Source organism: Caretta caretta, chromosome 6, assembly GCF_965140235.1.
Source record: "Caretta caretta isolate rCarCar2 chromosome 6, rCarCar1.hap1, whole genome shotgun sequence".
Lineage (NCBI taxonomy): Eukaryota > Metazoa > Chordata > Testudines > Cheloniidae > Caretta > Caretta caretta.
In genome coordinates, this window is record NC_134211.1 from 4,720,754 (window position 1) to 4,739,795 (window position 19,042).

General features: G+C 50.5%; 1 protein-coding gene across 1 annotated transcript in view; it reads right to left on the bottom strand.

Annotated features, from left to right (window-relative positions):
• Positions 1 to 19,042, bottom strand: part of LOC125638246 (integrin alpha-D) — a 48,806-nt gene that overhangs the window by 17,123 nt on the left and 12,641 nt on the right. The window contains exons 2-9 of the mRNA XM_075129185.1: positions 9,147 to 9,259; positions 5,456 to 5,570; positions 5,238 to 5,341; positions 4,759 to 4,823; positions 3,077 to 3,191; positions 2,504 to 2,634; positions 2,098 to 2,243; positions 1,560 to 1,713 (exon numbers count right to left, since the gene is read on the bottom strand). Of these exons, the coding sequence (XP_074985286.1) occupies positions 1,560 to 1,713; positions 2,098 to 2,243; positions 2,504 to 2,634; positions 3,077 to 3,191; positions 4,759 to 4,823; positions 5,238 to 5,341; positions 5,456 to 5,570; positions 9,147 to 9,259 (943 nt within the window). The remainder of the gene's footprint in view (positions 1 to 1,559; positions 1,714 to 2,097; positions 2,244 to 2,503; positions 2,635 to 3,076; positions 3,192 to 4,758; positions 4,824 to 5,237; positions 5,342 to 5,455; positions 5,571 to 9,146; positions 9,260 to 19,042) is intronic.

The following is a 19,042-nucleotide window of genomic DNA, read 5'->3' on the forward strand; positions in this document are numbered from 1 at the left end:
CTGCGCTAGTCTGGGTGGGTTGTGTGCAGTCGGTTCAGAGGTGGGGTCAGGCACCTCCCGGTCGCTGGGCCCGACGTAAGCAGCAGACAAAGGTCAGACAAGATCCAGTGGCTGGAAGCAGAGTTTACACCCATTCAGACTGGAAATAAGGTGTCAGGTTTAACCGTGAGGGGAATTAACCCTTGGAGCAGCTCACCACGGGCCATGGTGGATTCTCCATCCCTGGCCATTTTTATCTCAGGACTGGCTGGTTTTCTAAAAGATCTGCTCTGCTTCCAGCAAGGATTATTTGGGGCTGTTCTCTGGCCTGTACTACATGGGAGCTCAGACTAGACGATTGCAGAAGTCCCTTCTGGCCTGGGAATCTATGACTCTAAACCCGAGTTTTGCCTTGGCAAAGGGAAGGTGATGGGCCTGGCCCCGTAGTGCTCATGTGCTCTGCGCCCAGCGCTCTGTAGCATCTGTAAGGGCCAGTGTGTGTTCCTGGTGTGCTGGGCATGGCTCAAAGAGGGCAGAGTTAAGGTTGTGGGGGTGTTTGCCTTAACTGTGCATTTCATGGATTTCAGAGGCCTAAGTGCAGCCACTTTCCATGTTTGGGAAGGGCAGGAAGCAACACTGGGAAACCTTAACTCTGCATTCAGGAAGTTGATGGTATAACCCAGCTTCTATTGTTCACGCTCAGTTCTATTGTTCAGGAGACACAATTACATTTTCCTTTACTGTCTTTCATCAGCCATCTGTTTAATCAATGTTGATTCCCTTGACCATACCTCTTACACAAATTCAAAGCATTCATGTGGGTTTTAGAGCACTTTTAAATATAGCTCTTCAGCTGGAAATTTTGATCTCAGGGCAAAAAAATCCAAAAATCCACTGCAGAATGCAAGGAACGTTAGTTAATAGTAGGAATCAAACCCACAGGGCCAATTCCGGGTCAATGGCAACCTGCTGTCACCTTGAGCCACATGAATACCCTCTTGCTTCAAAAGAGACCTAGATCTTGATGCTCATTTCAATCTCTTTGGCTCAGCAGTTTGGCATGTGCCATTCTAGGCAGCCAGCGTCTAAGATTAATAATCTTTTGAATACTTCTTCCCCAGAGGGGCAGTGGGTGCCGTGCACTAGTGGAGATAAACATCAAGTGACTGAGATCAGTTTGGGGAGGTTCAGAGCCACTTTTTGAGTTTCAGGTGTGTACAAAAAAGAACTGTGATTTTGCTGGTTAACTGGGGGGCTGTATGTCAGGAACCCTTTGTTCAAGTGACCCCAAATTTGGACCACAAAACCTAACCTTTGTCCCCATGAGAAATTCCAAATTTCATGGCAATCTGAGTCAGCACGTGGACCATAGGGCACTCAGAAAACCCAACCTTTAACTAGAAAGCTCTGCTCAACCTGAACAACAGAGGAGCTCCAGCTCTCCTATAATGTCACACGTTGACCCAGTTACAACCCAAGATGAGTTCTTTTCCATTATCTGATGGGAACCACACACCCCATCCCATGTCCCTGGACATGGGCTCAGATCCATACTAGTTCTCCGCACAGCTGCAGCTCACCCCGATGGCATAGCGGATGATCCCAGCACTCTCAGCCTCAGGTATGACATCTGAATAAGAAAGCGGGTCTCCAGATTTCTCCCCATCTGTGATCACAATGAGAATCTTGGTGGCCTCATCCCGAGCTCCTTTCCAAGAGGTGAACAGCTGCTGCCTGGAAAAGGGGGGTGGGGAATGCATGGGAGAGTTATTGATATGTAATAACATGTAGCGCTCGTCCACTGCTTTGGCATTGCAGATCTCAAAGTCCTTTACAAAGGAGGTTCGTGTCATGCTCCCATTTTACTGATGGGGAAACTGAGGCACGGGGCGGGGATGTGACTTGCTTAAAGTCACAACACAACAGAGGCTCAGACCTGGCACTAGAACCCCGGAGTCCTGGCTCCCAGCATCCCCACCCCACTTTAACCTACTAGTCCCCAGTCCCCTCCCACAGCTAGGGATAGAACCCAGGAGTCCTGAGTCCCTATCCCTTAGCTTGCATGTCCTTGCAGCCCATTCCCTGTGGAGTCAGCACGGGGAGCAGGGCAATACCTACACCACTTTCCGGATGGCTGTGGCTGTGTACGTTGCTCCCGTGAGCTGCATGACCGACCTGAGGAGGCGATCGGGGTCGCGACGCTTCCTGTACTGGAAGAAGTCGAAGTGCTCTCTAAATCTGTGCGAGTACTGCATGAGGGCGAACTGCAGGAGGAGGCAGGGAAGAAGAGAAAAAAACAACCCCGGGGTGGAGGGTCAGAAAAGCAGGAATCAGACAAAGTTAATGGCAGGGGCAGGTGGTCGGGATGTCACTGGTTCTGTGGGAATTTTTTCCTGGTTTTGGATGCAAACTCCATTGCTGCTCCCTGGAGCACAGCGCCCCCTAGCACCGCACTGGGGTATTGGGGTCAGCACTGACTGCGAGAGGCAGGGTACGTAGCCAGGGTTCAGCTTCTGCCCTTTACCTGCGTGTCGGTGCTGCGGAAACGCTTCATGATCTCAGCGAGAAACGTCTTCATCTTTGTAAAGTCATCAGGTACAATGCTGCCCGAGCCGTCCATGAGGAGCACTATGTCTGTGGCACGTCTGGGGCACTCTGAGTGGGACAGGAAAGAAATATGTCCGACTCCTGACTTAACTCCACAAACATGGAGAAAGCCCAGTAGAAAGAGCTAGACCAGACCAGTGGGTCCATCTAACCTGGTATCCTGCCCCCTCCCTGCAACCCCGGATCAGACCAGTGGGCCCCTCTGTCGCAATATCATCCCGTCCCTGCCATGGAGGGGTCCTGAGCGTAGAGCATAACATGCACTGGGATGAAAAAAATACACCCCTCTCCCTCCCAGAGCTGGGACAGAACCCAGGAGTCCTGGATCCTAGCTCCCACTGACATCCTGAATCAAACGAATGGGCCCACCTAGCCTGCTATCCCAACCCATATCAGACCCATGGGCCCATCTAGACCCATCTTGTCTCCTTCCCCCCGCCCCACCCATGACCCCTGAGTGCTGGTTCCTCCCTATGGAGCTGCCCCGTACCTGCCTGGGTGTCCGGGATGCGCTGGACCTGCCGGAGGCTCTGGTCCAGGAGGAAGCAGTAGCCGTTGATGTACATGTTCTCCCCGCAGGCCCGGTGCACCGTGGGGCCGCACACCTGGGCCACGAGAGAGGGACGGGATCAGCAGGTGATGAGAACCCTGGGGGTGAAGCAGAGAGCCCAGGGCCTGCTCCCCCACATGGATATGCAAAGAAAGGCTCTGCCAGGGCAGGGGACCCCCTTGGGGCAGACGGGACCCCAGAACCCAGCACTCGGACTCCCAGAGAAGAGACAGGGGAGAGACATGGGGACATCACTTGGTTCCCATGCTCCTTGCTATGGCAGCATTCAATCACTGTTGCCATGTCAACATCACCCAGCGGGTTGCCACTCTCCCTGGTACGTCTGTGCACCATCATTACCCTCCCTGTGATGTCATTCTGCAGTTACTGTCACCATGGTGATGTCACCACCCTCCCTACCATTTCGTTGCACTGTCCGGTCTCCCGCATTCCTCCAGAACATCATCACAGTCACGGTAGTCATGGTGATGTCACTTGCTTACCTCTGCCCTCACAACACCATCGCAAGTCACTCAAGTGGCACCTGGCTACCACCACCTTACACAGCGTCCTAGGCCATTCGCCCCTTGCCATGGCAACAACGCCCCGATCATCTCCATTCAGAATGCTGCTGTGACCAGGTCACCCCCCTGTTTGCAGCCCTCCCCTGGCTCCCTCTTCTCTATCACATCAAACACGAGCTGCTGGTCTTCCCTTTCTAGGCCCTTATCGGCCTCTCCCCCCGCCCCCCGACCTAGCATCTCTCAGTCTGTGTCGAGCTGTCGAGACGCGTCTCTGATCGGCTCCTTGTGCCGGCCTCCACCGCCCAGCCGTTACATTTTCCAGCTAGCCCCTTTGTGCTGTCTCTCGTGCCACCCCTCACACTTGGGACGAGCTCCCTGGAAACGGCCACAAAACTACCGCCTTGTCTCCTGCACAACCCTCCTTCAAGCTCTCCTTTGCCGGGAGGCCTACAACGAAACTTAACAACGATCAGGCTGCTGGTGCGCTGAGCCCACTGCCGATCATAGCGACCAATATTGGCTCATTGTTCTCCTCCCATGTCCCTGCTTGTATCTAGCTGTTGCCTCGTCTTAAACTTAATTTGTAAGCCTCCTTGTATCGTGTTGTTGTTCTGTGTTTGTACAGGACCAAGGACCTGGGACTCTTGGGCGCTACCCTAATACACCCAGTAAATAATATTTTGAAAATGCACAGTTCCAGTCAGGGTGACCTCCCGCCCTTACCACCCCACACCATGACATCACCACACAGTTGCTCCAGGGGTGGTGACATCATCCATTCCTGCAATAAGAACCCATCCCCCCCCGCCAGGTGTCCCCCAGTTATCAACCGCCCTGGGACAGCACTCAGGTGTTCACGTCCCGCGGTCACACCTTCCCGTGTGATGGTAGCTCCCCAGGTGCTCATGTCTGTGATGTCACCTGGTTATCACCCACCCTGTGACATCACCGTGCTGACACTCTATCTCACAAACATTGTTGCGGGGAGGACAAGTCTGTGGAATTCTGGGCAAGTGACTGAACTTAATTCTGGGTGATACCCTGGTATAAAAAAGCCGCTCCAGACCCACCCCCAGCCCCTCTGGATGTGGTACCCACCAGGAGATTGGAGCCATGGGCAGCCAGAGACAATCCGAGGGACATGTTCACTGCATCCGGGGGCCCTGAGAGGAGAGACACACCAGCACCAGGTTGAGAAATCTTGTGGCTGGATATGTTTAGTCCATCATTTCTCTGAGTCATTCCCCACCCACACATGGCTCTTCTGACTCAATCTCCTTCCCAGATATGTGGGGGAGGAGGGGAAGTCATTGCACATACCCCTGCAATTGAATGGAAATCGAACCCGGGAGTCCTGATTCCCAGCCCCCATTGTTCTAACCCACTAAACCGCACTTCCTTCCTGGCGCTCGACACAGAACAAGCTCTGATCCCGAGCCTCCCCCCACAACACCTCTCTAACCCACTAGACCCCACTCCGCTCCCAGAAACTGGAATAGAGCCCAGGAGTCCTGGCTCCAAGTCCCCTCCCCCCCACAGCCTGCCCCACTAGACCCCATAGCAGAGGGTGGCTCTACTCTGGATGGGGATCGCCTGGCAGCTTCTGGAGCCCGGGTTGCACTTGTAGACTTTGCCGGTTTCATTCACTTCTCCTGTCTGCAGCGGGGCCCCGGCGAGCAGCCTGTGTGGGAGAGAGAAGATAGGGGCTCAGGGGCGCCCCATCATCCCTGGGGGGGGCCAAGCTGGGGCAGCCCAGTCAGACATGTGGGGCCCTGAGCCCACGTTCGGCCCTTACCCCCCGGCGCTGACACTCCCGAACTGCACCACGCTCTGCCCAAACCCCGCGGCAGCCTCCTGGAAGGTGATGGGTACCTCCACGTCCACGCTGAATCCACGGCTCGGTACCAGCACTGCAGGGGTTAAAGACCCATCCATTAGCGCTTCCCCTATGCAGAATGGGGCCAGTGGTAGGGCCTTAGGCACCAGCTCTTCCAGGCTGTGGGACTGACTCCCAGCCTCGTCTGCTCCAACCCACCAAAGACCACTCACCTCCCAGACCAGGGGATGGAACCCAGGAGTCCTGACTCCCAGCCCCTCCCCCGCACCCTCTTTGCTCTGTGTTTGTACAGCCCCTAGCAGAGCGGGGTGGTGGTCCATGGCTGAGCCCTACAGGAATACGTAGAAAAGGAGTCTGGGGATCTGCGCGTCTGTATGCAGCATGATGCGCTTTGAACGTCACATCTGATCACATCCAAAATTTCAGGGGATGTTTCAGGTCTCAAGGGGGCAAAGCCCTGTGGGTTTGGGGAAAATCAGAAAACTGGAAGGAAGGAAATGGGACACACACACACCCCCTGGCATCTGGTTAGCAGAGCCTGCAGCTTCAGCCAGCTCGGTCTAGAACACCTGCCACCATCCCTCATCCCGGCATCGCATGGAGGGTAACCTGTGACGCCCTGAACCACTGATCAACAGAGAATGGTGAGAGAAGAGGAGGCATGTGGGGGAGAGAAGGGGACAATGGGGGTTCACACTTGATCCTGGCATGGGGGTGGAGATGGGGAAATGGAACACCCAGAACCCTTGGCAGGTGGGGGAGATTGGGGTCCTCTTGTGTAAGCAGAGTCAGGATGAGCTCCACTCTGACATCTGGTGGTGAGGTGTGGCAAGTTGTGGAAAAGAACTTCAGGGGCTGATCTCATTTGCATAGGCACACCCACCCCGCCTAGAATGAGGCCATAGCTGCCCAAATGGTCACTTTGGCTGCTGTGGGATCCCCAGTGTCTCTGTTATTGGGGCAGGAAGAATAAATTGTTATTACCCTGATTATGGGAACTGTGCTGGGAACTGTACTTGGCCTTTTGTTATGATGGAGGGACTCACCATCAACTAAGTAGCACTCGCTAGGCAAGGGACAAGGTTCCAAAACTCTGAATTGAGAGAGGCTTGAGATAGGTATGGGGGCGGGGGGGTGTAGGTCTAAAATACCAGTTGCACTGTTTGCTCTTTCTACTGTGGAACGTCAGAGCTAATTTTGGGTCTATTAAGAGTCTTGCTAGGGTACTGTGCTGAATTCACTTTGGCCTTATGGTGCACCAGCCCTAAGGCTCCCACTATTATGAGCTGAAATCTCTGAGCACTGTGTCAAGTAGTGGGGAGCCAGAAGATTTAGAGTGCAGTGGTGCTGTTTGTGGATAGGCTGCTGGAGCCCTGTGGAGCAGTCAGCTTCAGGTCACGTAAGGTGCCCCTCTCCTCTTTCCCCCCACACACAGGCACATTTTTAGCCAGACTGGGGAGCAACACTCTGCAGATGAACTTTCAAACTCTGGGGCTGGACTTTTTGGACTTTGGGTGATTTTTGGATTGCTGGACTTAAGAGATGTTTGGGTTGTGGGACTCAAGAACCCGAGGGAAAGGATGTGGCACAGTTTGCTGGGGTGGGTCTTTGCTCATGGTTTGGTTAATGAACACTAGTTGTGGTGTTTCCCCAATTTAATGCTGATGTCATTTACCTCATGTTATTAAAGATTCTCTGCTACACTCAGACTCTGTGCTTGCGAGAGGGGAAGTATTGCCTCTTTGAGGCACCCAGGGGGTGTGTAAGATTTTCCTAGGTCACTGGGTGGGGGCTCGAGCCAGTTTTGCATTTGCTTTGACGAGAGGGAACCCCTGTGTACTGAACCCAGCCCTTGCTGCTATCAACTTGGCCTGGCAGAAGGGTTACACTTGTATGGAGGAAGGGGAGTGGGAAAGAGATCGTGGGGGATTGGTGAGCACAGGGGAGAAAGGAAGTAATGGGGGGCACACAGAGCCCCTGGCAGGGGATGGGGGTGGGGCTTCAGGGGGGTCCCCTGAAGCGAGGGGGCTGGGAGAATGTGAGGAGCCCCCAGAATATTCAATGAGCTTGGCCGAAGTGTGAGGCCTTCTTGTAAGTAACCATGACAACCCACGAAACCCCCCTCCCCTCCCAGGGCTATGGGGAGAACCCAGGAGTTCGGCACCCACCCCACCCCCTCTCCCACTCTCCTTCACTAGCCCCCACTGCTTTCCCATTGCTGGAGGTAGAACCCAGGAGTCCGGGGCGGGGGGGGGGGGTTGGTAAGACTTTCCAGAGGAAGGAAGTATATGGTGAGTGTGTGCTTGCAGGGAGTATCCCAAGCTGTTCTGTCTCCAGGCGGGGCCCTCAGCAGGCATATTCCCTCCCCCCCCCACACACACAAGTGCTAAAAAAGCAAATAGGGGGCCCCCTTGAGCTGCTCGGGGCTCTAAGCAATTGTTTGGTCTTCTTCTGCCTAGTGCTGGCTCTGCTAGTAGCAGACTGGCGCCCCCACGCCTACAAGGCTCTGCAAAGCAATTGGGAAACAACCCGTCCTCTGGTGCAACCCACTTGGGAGTGGCACCAGTCAGGCGCTGCAGAGGCTGGGGAAGGGGAACCAGGGGAGGTGGTGCTGGGCTCTTGGGTTCTACCCCAGCTCTGGGAGGGGAGAGAGGTCTGCTGGTTAGAGTGGGGGTGGCGCTGGGAATCAGGACTCCTGGGTTCTATCCCCAGGCAACTGCAGGGGGTAAATTACAATTACTTTCCTCCACCCTAGACAGCACAGCTGTGATGCCACCGGTGCTCTGAGGAAGTGAGTGGCCCAAGAGAGTTGCATGGGGTGTGTTGGGTTGGGATGGGGTGGTGTGGGGAAGTGACTTGGACAAATGCGTCTCTGACCAAAAGTCTGGAGGGGTGGGGGATGGGAGAGCCAGGACCATCGTCTGTATTAGAGAACTCCAATTGGGAAACTTGGAGAGAGACAGTCCTTTCTAAAGGGAGTGTGAGGGTCTAGTGGGTTGGAGCCAGTGGGGTTGGGAGTCAGGACTGCTGGGGTTCTCGCCCCAGCCCTGGGAGGGGAGAGGGCTGTGGTGGGTTGGAGCAGGTGGGGCTGGGAGACAGGAGTTCAGTGTGAGAGAGAAGCAGAAGGACAGGTCTGTTAAAACATGTCAGTGCCAATCCACCCCCCAACTAACCCCGTTACCCTTTTCCCCACCCAAATCCCCCAACCAGCCCCCCTACAGATCCCTGGTGGGTCCCCCTGCATATCCCCTCCAGCCACTCCTGGAAATTGCTGAGTGAGATCAGCAACTCTGCACAGCCCGCACCAAAGCAGACGGGGTCTGTCTGGAAGTGCTCTGACCCCACTGCTGGGGGTCCTGGGCAAAGCTACCCACCCAAACCCGCTGCCAGAGGGGCTGAGGCTCAGTGGGGGAGGAACACCGGCTCTGCACTGCACCCTCTGCACAGTCCTAAGGAAAGAACCCAGGAGTCCTGATTCCCAGCCCCTCCCTGCTCTTACCCACCAGACCCCACTCCTCTCCCAGAGCCAGGGTCAGAACCCAGGGGTCCTGACAGTCCAGCTGCTTCCATCCCCCTGCCAGAGATGTACACACTGGGCATCTTGCATGGGGGACTTCAGCTTTTCCCCATCCTGCTGGCTGGCACTCACCTGTGCACAGGTAGATGAGCAGAGGCAGGGGGCCCATCCTGGGCTGGGTGAAGGAGGGGAGCATAGGGTGCGGGGAGCCGTGTGCCAGGAGGTATGAGATTTGAGGGTGCAGCCTGCAGAATAAGCAGCAGAGTGTCAGAGTAAAGAGAAGTGCAATCAGTGTCGTGTGAAGGGAGGGTGAGACCAGCCCTGGGGAGGGGACTGGACTGGACTCAGGGGAGATGCAGGGAGAAGTGAACAAAAGAAGGGAAGAAAACTAAAGTGAATGAGACAGATGGACAGAGAGACAAACCAGCAGCTGCACTGACCTAGATGGATATACGGTAGAACCTCAGCGTTAGGAACACCAGAGATACAAACTGACAAGACATCCATATCTCTCCTTTGGCACCGGAAGTATGCAATCAGGCAGCAGAGAACAAAAAACAACAACACAACACTCCAGTGTTAAAGGTAAACTACTCAAAAATAAAGGGAAAGTTTAAAAGAAAATTTGACAGGCTCAGGAACCTGTTTCTGTGCTTGTTTCATTTAATTTAAGAGGGTAAAAAGCAGCATTTTTCTTCTGCATAGTAAAGGTTCAAAGCTGTATGAAGACAGTGTTCAGTTAAAAGAAAGGGAGGACTTGTGGCACCTTAGAGACTAACAAATTTATTTGAGCAGAAGTTTTCGTGAGCTACAGCTCACTTCATCCGATGCATGCAGTGGAAAATACAGTGGGGAGATTTATATACACAGAGAACATGAAACAATGGGTGTTACCGTACACACTGTAAGGAGAGTGATCACTTAAGATGAGCTATTACCAGCAGGGGCTGGGGAGGGGGAACCTTTTGTAGTGATAATCAAGGTGGGCCATTTCCAGCAGTTGACAAGAACATGTGAGGAACAGTGGGGAGTGGAGGGGGGGAATAAACATGGGGAAATAGTTTTACTTTGTGTAATGACCCATCCACTCCCAGTCTCTATTCAAGCCTAAGTTAATTGTATCCAGTTTGCAAATTAATTCCAATTCAGCAGCCTCTCATTGGAGTCTGTTTTTGAAGATGTTGTTGAAGAATTGCCACTTTTAGGTCTGAGATCGAGTGACCAAAGAGATTGAAGTGTTCTCCGACTGGTTTTTGAATGTTATAATTCTTGACGTCTGATTTGTGTCCATTTATTCTTTTACGTAGAGACTGTCCGGTTTGACCAATGGACATGGCAGAGGGGCATTGCTGGAACATGATGGCATATATCACATTGGTGGATGTGCAGGAGAACGAGCCTCTGATAGTGTGGCTGATGTGATTAGGCCGTATAATGGGGTCCCCTGAATAGTGTTCAGTTGTAGACGTCTGAAAGAACCACCATCACATTTTGTTCAGAGTTACAACCAACCCGCGTTCCCGAGGTGTTCAGAACTCTGTGGTTCTACCATACAAAGCAGCATTGAGGCAGATACACTGCTACGCTGAGACAGGCAGAGAAGCACAAAACTACACAAAGCATAGGTGCCGACTCCGTGGGTGCTCCGGGGCTGCAGCACCCATGGGGAAAAATTAGTGGGTGCTCTGCACCCACTGGCAGCCTCACCTCCTCCTCCCCCCACCCCCAGCACACCCCGTCCCCGCTCCTCCGTCTACCTCCCAGGGCTTCTCCCCGGCGGCCGCCAAACAGCTGTTTGGCAGCATGCTTGGAGGGAGGGGGAGGATTGGGAACGTGGCGCCCTCAGGGGAGGAGGTGGGGCCAGGGTGGGGATCTGGGGAAGGGGTTGGAATAGAGGCAGGGAGAAGGTGGAGTTGGGGTGGGGACTTTGGGGAAGGGGTTGGAATGGGAGTAGAGTAGGGATGGGAAGAGGCAGGACGGGGGGGGCACATGGAAGGGGTGGAGTGGGGGCGGGGCCAGAGGTGGGGGGTCAAGCACCCGGGGGAAGGCGGGGGAAAGCGAACTACACTGACACACACATATGCCTACGTTCAGGCAGAAAGACAAGCACAGCAACACGGAGACAGTCACACACAGATATACTTGGACAGAAACACATACAGCTACACTGAGCCAGCCACACACACACACACACACACACAACTCCATTCAGACAAAAAGCCACACAAAGCCACACTGAGACAGACACAGGCCCCCAGATACACTGAGACATACAGACAACTACACAAACTACACTCAGACAGAGAAACACAAAGCTACGCTGAGACACACACACATCCCGACACTGAAACAGAGACATGAAAACCTACACAGGCAGAGAAAGACAGACCCACAGCTACACTGAGGCCTGGTCTGCAGTACAGAGTTAGACTGATGTAAGGCAGCTGACATCGATGTAATTATGTCAGTATCCACACGGCGGCCTTGTCCTGCCGATGTAAATGCCATACTACGCTGACATCATAACTCCACCTCCGCGAGAGGCGAAGGGTTTATGTCGGGGTAGTTAGGGCGACACAGTGTCCATGTAGACACTGCGAGTTACTTACATGGGCCGGTGGCCATTCTTTCTGTGCTGGAGCTGTGACATGGATAAGAAAGCGGCTCAAAGTTTGGGCTGTCACCCGGGGCGGGTGGAGGGCTCTCGCTAGAACTCGCCTGCACCCCGGGCTCCCTGATCCCATCTGGGCTGCTGCCTGGGCTCCCCACTCCGAGCTGGGCTGCGCCCACCTGGCTACCCGCCAGAAGCCTGGGCGCTGCCCCGGCTCCTGGATCTCTACTGGGAGCCTGGCTGTGTCAAGGATCCCCAGTCCCCTCTGGGAGCCCAACAGCCGCCCAGAACTCCCAGTGGGGAGCCGAGAGCCTGGGTGGCTGCCGTGCTCCTGGTGGGCAGTAGGGAACTGAGAGCCCGCGGGGCAGGAGCAAGGACCTGAGAGCCCAGAGGGGTGGGCAGCTGGGCTCCTGGCCAGGAGAAACACACGTCACCCTAACTACACCAATAATAAGCCCTATGCCTCTCGTGGAGGTGGAGTTATGATGTCAACGTAGTAGGTGGGAGGGGGAGCTTGGGGCTGGGAGCTGGGCAGGGGCAGCCGGGCTCCCGGTGGGGAGCTGTGCACGGAGCCGAAGCCCCGCCACACTGCTCTTCCTACGTCAGTGGAAGTGCTCCTGGTGAGGCCGTGCACCACCGACAGAAGGAGGGCAGCATGGACATGAACCACCGCAGTAAATTACCGCGGTGGCTGTAAACGGCCCTAACATAGGGCGACTTACATTTGCAGTGTAGCCATGCCCTGAGTGCAGAAGAAAGTTATTCATGACCAGGAATACATTTACGCTCAGCTACAGCTAGAAGGTTACCCCTTTGATACTGATGTAGGCAAAGCTTTTCCACCCAGCTGCCCCTCGCCCTGATCCAGCCGGGCCCCTGGCCCCCCACATGCTGGGCGAGTTGAGTGCAGGGTCTCACTTCATTTGGCCAAAATACTGCTCCTAAACCAAGGTCAGAGCATCCACACAGGGGGGCTGGGCTGGTTTGGTTGAAATAGTTCCTGTTAAACTGTGGTAACTTGTGTGTGTTGCCAAGGCCAGCCTTACACACAGCCTTACACACAGCCACAGTGAGAAAAATCCCACACAAATCCATTGTGAGACAACTACACCCTCAACCTTACACACAGCCTCAGTGAGAAAATCCCACACAACCCACACACAGCCACTCTGAGACAATCATACATGTTGGACCCTGAAATAGAGGGGTTTTTATGGGATGGGGGAGCAGGCAGATACCGGACACAGTGTTGGTATATAATACTCTAAATGCTTTTTATGGATTACAAAACAAACCTTTCTCACTCCACATTCACACCCCAAACATACTATGCCAGAGTCTAAAGGTCAGAATGGTCCCAATGGCCAGTCAAGATTCCTTTTGATTATAAGCTCATAAGATGGGGGGAGCCAGCGAAAACCACATCTATATCACATGGGGCGCTGGATCAATAAACAGCTCCAATTTGAAGAAATCATAGGCACCCATTTATAGTCCATGACATTGCATCATCGGTTCTTTGCCTTTGTTTACTAGGCCTTCGCCCCACACAACTCCAAAGAGATAATCCTGGGCAGGCCGCCATGATCCAAGATGGGCCATTTCCTCCAATTCGTGTACAATTTTATATCAGTCCAGCCAGTGTTGTTTCCTTTGCTGATGATTTTCCATATTTTTCTAGGAACATAGGATTTGGGGTTTTTTGTACAAATAGTTCTAACAGTCTTTGACCTTAAGTTCTTGCTTCGGTTGCTAAATTGCAACGTACGTACTCATGTCAAGCACGCATCATTCATACCAGGCCTCAATGACCTATAACATATAGTCACAATGTGTGTGTATATACACACACACACCAACATTCCCCCCTCTTGATATATGGTTAATGCCATTAATTATTATATCACTTTATAATTTCGCAAGCAATTCAATTTTATATATCACTTGCTCTGAAACTTCTTGTCGCTTTCTTATTCGACAGTATAAACACAGTATAATAAAGGTTAACAAAATCATTAATACAAATAATATGACAATAGGATGTAGCATTAAATTTAGAAATGCTGTGACACTGGGGGACAATTTTTTAAAAACATTATACCAATGAGAAATTTCCAGTTTTTAAAAAATATTTGAATATTTGACCATTGTGGATCAAAATGTTTATTTTTCTTAGCTGAGCAGACTTAGATAAATTTTTTGCATATTGTCTGATTTGTTTGCTCTTATTAATTAATTTTATATTGTTTTTAATGTAGTCCCAAATTAAAGGACCAGTTTAAATTTTTTTAATTTTGTTTTCCGTTTTTTCCGCCCCCCCAGTCAGGAGGGCATATGGTAATATTATTGCTTGTTTGTTATTTTTAGAAGTAACATCTTTGCTGGTTAACATCAAGGTCCATTGGGCCATCCTGGCATTTGATATTCCTTTCCCCTGCAGTTTCCCTGATAAAATATACTGCAGGGGAGAGTGAGGTGTTCATAGGTTAATAGGGACTGTGCTCGTAGTCAGAGCAAAAGTTTCAATGGCCCATACAGCAGCTTAACGTTTTTTTTCCAGATCCCAATCTGCTGCTTCATAGTGGTTAATCTTCTAGACGCGTTTGCTACTGGTATTAACTTCCTGTCAATTTCCTGCGTGAGTACTGACATTAGCATTTGGTGGGTTGCTGCCAACTTAATCACAAATGGCTTGTTTATCTCTAGAAATTTCAATGCTGGAGCTTGCATCAAGGCTTGCTTTAAATGAAGAAATCATTTTCTTCTTCAGGCCCCCACTCCCATTCTCCTTTCTTTTTTAGTAAACGCCACAAGGGACCAGTTATCGCGGCAAAATTCCAGTTGTGTTTCCTTAAATAGTTAAACCCCCCCACCATCACCCTCAATGCATGAGAATCCTCTGTCCTTGGTTGATTCATTAATCATAGAATATCAGGGTTGGAAGGGACCTCAGGAGGTCATCTAGTCCAACCCGCTGCTCAAAGCAGGACCAATCTCCAATTTTTGCCCCAGATCCCTAAATGGCCCCCTCAAGGATTGAGCTCACAACCCTGGGTTTAGCAGGCCAATGCTCAAACCACTGAGCTATCCCTCCGTTTTTGCCTTTTGTTGGTCCACCTGAAGTCCTTGTTCCCCTGGGGTCACCCCCTAATAATTCAGTCTCCTCTGCACTTGTTGGGCTTTCTCTTCATTAGTCTTGAAACCCGTTTCCTGGATGAGTCCTTTTTAGTCCACTCAGTCACCTCCTCTCCAGTGTCCCCCCACACTAATAGGTCGTCTACATCTGAGGTGACGTTCTCCTGATCCTCTTTGGATCATTGATCCAGCAGTCGCACCACATGTTGGTGCGCAATAGTCGGATCGCCGTGTAGGCCCTGGGGAATTCTTTTAAACAAGTACTGTTGTCCCTTAAACGTAAACGCAAAGCAGGCCCAAGAATCGGGATGCAATGGCATGGTGAAAAAACAAGTTGCCAAATCTATGACAGAGAACTATTTAGGGCGCCCCTGTATTCTTGCCATCACTTGCTACCATTGGGGCCATAGCGGGGGCAGCTTTATTAATTTGTCTAAAACCCACTGTCAATCTCCAATCTCCTGAGGCTTTTAATATGGGCCAAATTGGGCGATTGTATGTGGAATTCCCCTTTTTAAACACTCCCTGTTGTTCTAATGATTCAATTATTTCCTCAATTCCTGCCTTTGCTTGCACAGGATATTTATATTGTCTCTGTGGTGGCACTTTGTCCCCCACGATTTTAACACTTGATTAAATTTTACCACATTTTGCTTTTTTTTAAATCCATACACTAGGGAATTCCTTCACCCAAATCCTGTTGATCCAGTATAATCTCCTCCACTGCTCCTGCAGTACATGTTCCTGGAATGTCCCCTGCTGTCCGGACGCTTTCCGTCCAGCCGGGCACACGTTAAATCCAAAACGAACCGATTCCTCCGCAGAAAAGGAGTCCCCAGTATTACTGGCTCAGCCGCCTGATCGATCTGAAGCATTTGTTCTTTACAACAAACATCCCCCGCCCTCTCTGGATATAGCTATTTCTACTGAATGATACATTTTTTCTGTCACTCCTTCCCCCATAAAGGAGGCTGCTGTAATAATCTCTGACACGTATCGAGTCAAATCACAACTTCTATTTACACTATTTACACCAGCCCCACTATCCAATGGGGCATCTTTAGGTCCATTATCTCCCACAGTGACAGTTGTCCTTGGCGTCCCATTTGAATCCCCTCTTAATCTAGTTACCATCTCCCACTCCTGGGGACCCATTTCCAGTGGGAGCAACCTGTCATCAGGGCTTCCCTATAGAGCAGGTTTCTCTGAAACCCTCAGCTTGCAGAGCTGCAACCTCCTGCTGCTCCTTAAACATTTCTTCTTCCATCCTCTGCATTTCTTTGATCAATTCATCAGTATGTCTCCCATCCCACTTAACCATATCTATTCCCCTCAATTTCAAATACCTCCAAGCAATATTCCGAGTCACATCTGCTCCCTTCTGAAGCTCATTTTGATAATTCCATCCTCTACCTCCTTGGGGTGGGGTGTTTTGTCCTGCACCGCAGCCTCTTCCTCTCTCACGGTATCCTGATCTATAAGCACTCTTATCTGAATATGTTTCAATCCTTCTATCCGGCTTCTCCCTCTCATCATTCGTTGGCAAACTATCCAGTGCTCCAGTGCATTCATAACAGTTAACCCCTCCTCTTGGGCTGCTTGGTTCACCAAATTAGTAGACATCGCTAATAAATTTCTCTCCAGTCCTTCAAACACATCATTCCAAAATTCCCTCTGATTCAAATCAACTGCCATCAAAGAATCAGCTGTGAGATGTCTGGTGACCTCTGCCCTGGGATTAGTCACTGGCTGTATTTCTCCAGCCAATAATCCCAATGTTATTCTCTTTAACAGGTAACCCCTGGGTGAATCTCCAGGCTTCATGTAATCTGCACTGGATAATGCCTTCATGGGTCTTTGACCTCTCTCTTTTCCTAACAGCATAATAAATAGTGGTATCAGTTGGTGGGCTTCTGGCTGCCTGTCCGAAGCATTTTTTACTTGATCTACTGCCTGTCTAATCTCTCCAGTGGTAGTTACCCTGATTAACCTATAAGATTCACTCATATTTAAATCCTCTGTTCCGCCTAACTCTGCCCACTGTACTAGCCATGTTGCTAAATTTTTTATACCCACTGGGCCTAATGATTTTACCATCAACTGTAAATCTGGCGAACTTGCAAGAATTATTTGTGTCGCCTTTGACTGCATCTCCCCCTCTGCATCCTTAATGGTTGATCTCGGTTCCATCGCTGCTACAGACTTTTCTGGCTTAGGCTCTTCCAGCAACTTTCTTATTTCTTCCGTCAACTTAGTATAAAGCCCCTCTCGAGGTTGATTAAATTCCCTTTTCTCTTGACCCTCTCGCAGATCCTCTCCTTACCAAATATCATTGGAATCAGGAATCTCTCTCTTTTTGACACACAGCTGCAACCTGCAGTTCCTGTATTTTCACTTGCTTTTTCAATGCTGTTATAGTTTTCTGGCACAGACTGTGGGAAACACTTGCAATCTCCTCTTCCTTTTCCTAGGTCAAATCTCAAATTAACTGTTTCATTCCTATCACTTGATGGTCTAATTTATCTTCGTCTGCTTTAATCTTTTCCCAATCCAGCATTCTTTTCTCCAATTCCTATTTTGTTTCCCCATTTGTTCTCACTGAGTTTGCATTATCCGTGCCTGCCTCACTTCCTGCTCCAAATTTTCCTGGCAAGTTTTAAAATTCTCTTGTACTGTTTGTAACTCTGCACAGATTTCCCCCTGACATGCAATTGCCTATTTTACAGCTTGCCACAACAGCCATACTACGGCTGTTTGCTTTTTACTGGTATTAGGCTTGTACAGCTGTACATATTTCTCAGACATGTTTTCTAAGGTATCAAATATTACATAAGGTTCCACTGCACCTTCCATACAAGGGCACATCCCAAATGCACTAATCTCCTTCTCTAATGGAGAAGGGGCTTTAACTTTAGTCCACTGGGGTGCTTCTTCCACCTATTTACATCTCTTCTTAAACAGTGTTTTAACAGTCTCCCCATTCATTGTTTTTTTTTCCTCACAAATTTCACAAATAAGGAGTCACCCTTATTAGCCTTAAATAAGGACTCCCCCAACACTGTAAGACCCTGTCTCAAAATCCATCACTCATTAATATCTCACCCCGCTCCGCATTCTCCACCACATGTTGGACCCCGCAATAGAGGTCTCCCTACAGGATGGGGAGCAGGCAGATACTGGACACCATGTTGGTATATAATACTCTAAATGCACTTTATTCATTACAAAACAAACCTTACTCAATCCACATTCACACCCCAAACATACTGTACCAGTGTCTAAACGTCAGAATGGTCCCGATGGCCAGTCAAGTTTCTTTCCATTCATAATATCAGAAGACGCAGGGAGCCAGCGAAAACTGCATCTATATCCACACGGGGCTCTGGATCAATAAACGACTCTGATTTGACGAAATCATAGGCACTCATTTACAGCCCATTCTGTTGTGTCATTGGTTCTTTGCCTTTGTTTACGAGGTCTTCTCCCCACACAATTCTAAAGAGACAATCCTGGGCGGGCCACCATGATCCAAGGCATGTCATTTCCTCCAATTTTTATACAATTTTATATCAGTCCAGCTGGTGTTGTTTCCTTTTCTGTGGATTCTCCATATTTTTCTTGGAACATAACAAAATTGATTTTGCACAAAGAGTTCTAACAGTCCTTGACTGTGTGTCCTTGCTTCTGTTGCCAACTTGCAACACACGTATTCATATCAGGCACACGTCATTCATGCCAGGCTTCACTGACCTATAACATATTACATGGAGATATGAATCACAATGGATATATATATATATATACACACATATATATCCCTGCACACAGACAACTTTACACACTACTAAGCTAATACAACCTCACACAGAACCACAGTGGAAACACCACATTTCCCCAATGAGTCAATCATGCACAAAGCTGTACAACACAGACAGAACTGCACTGGAGAACCACATACACAAACACACACAACTATACACAACTGAACTGAGCTCCTCCCCCACCCACAACTGTCCAGAAACCAACACACACACACCCCTCTTGGGCCTGCCTCTTTCTTTTTACCCTTTAGTAACCACTGTATAGATAATCAATCATAATCACCAAACATGCATAGTCTACTGCGGACTGTTCCCACCAGCCAGAGTGACCGTGGTTGATGGTCTTGCCCCAGGCATTGTAGAGTGAAGTTCCCACATCTGGCTCAATCCTGAGAATTCACCGGGTGGGGTCAAGGTATGCATCCCTCTGCAAGTCGATGGAGAATTGAGAACACAATATG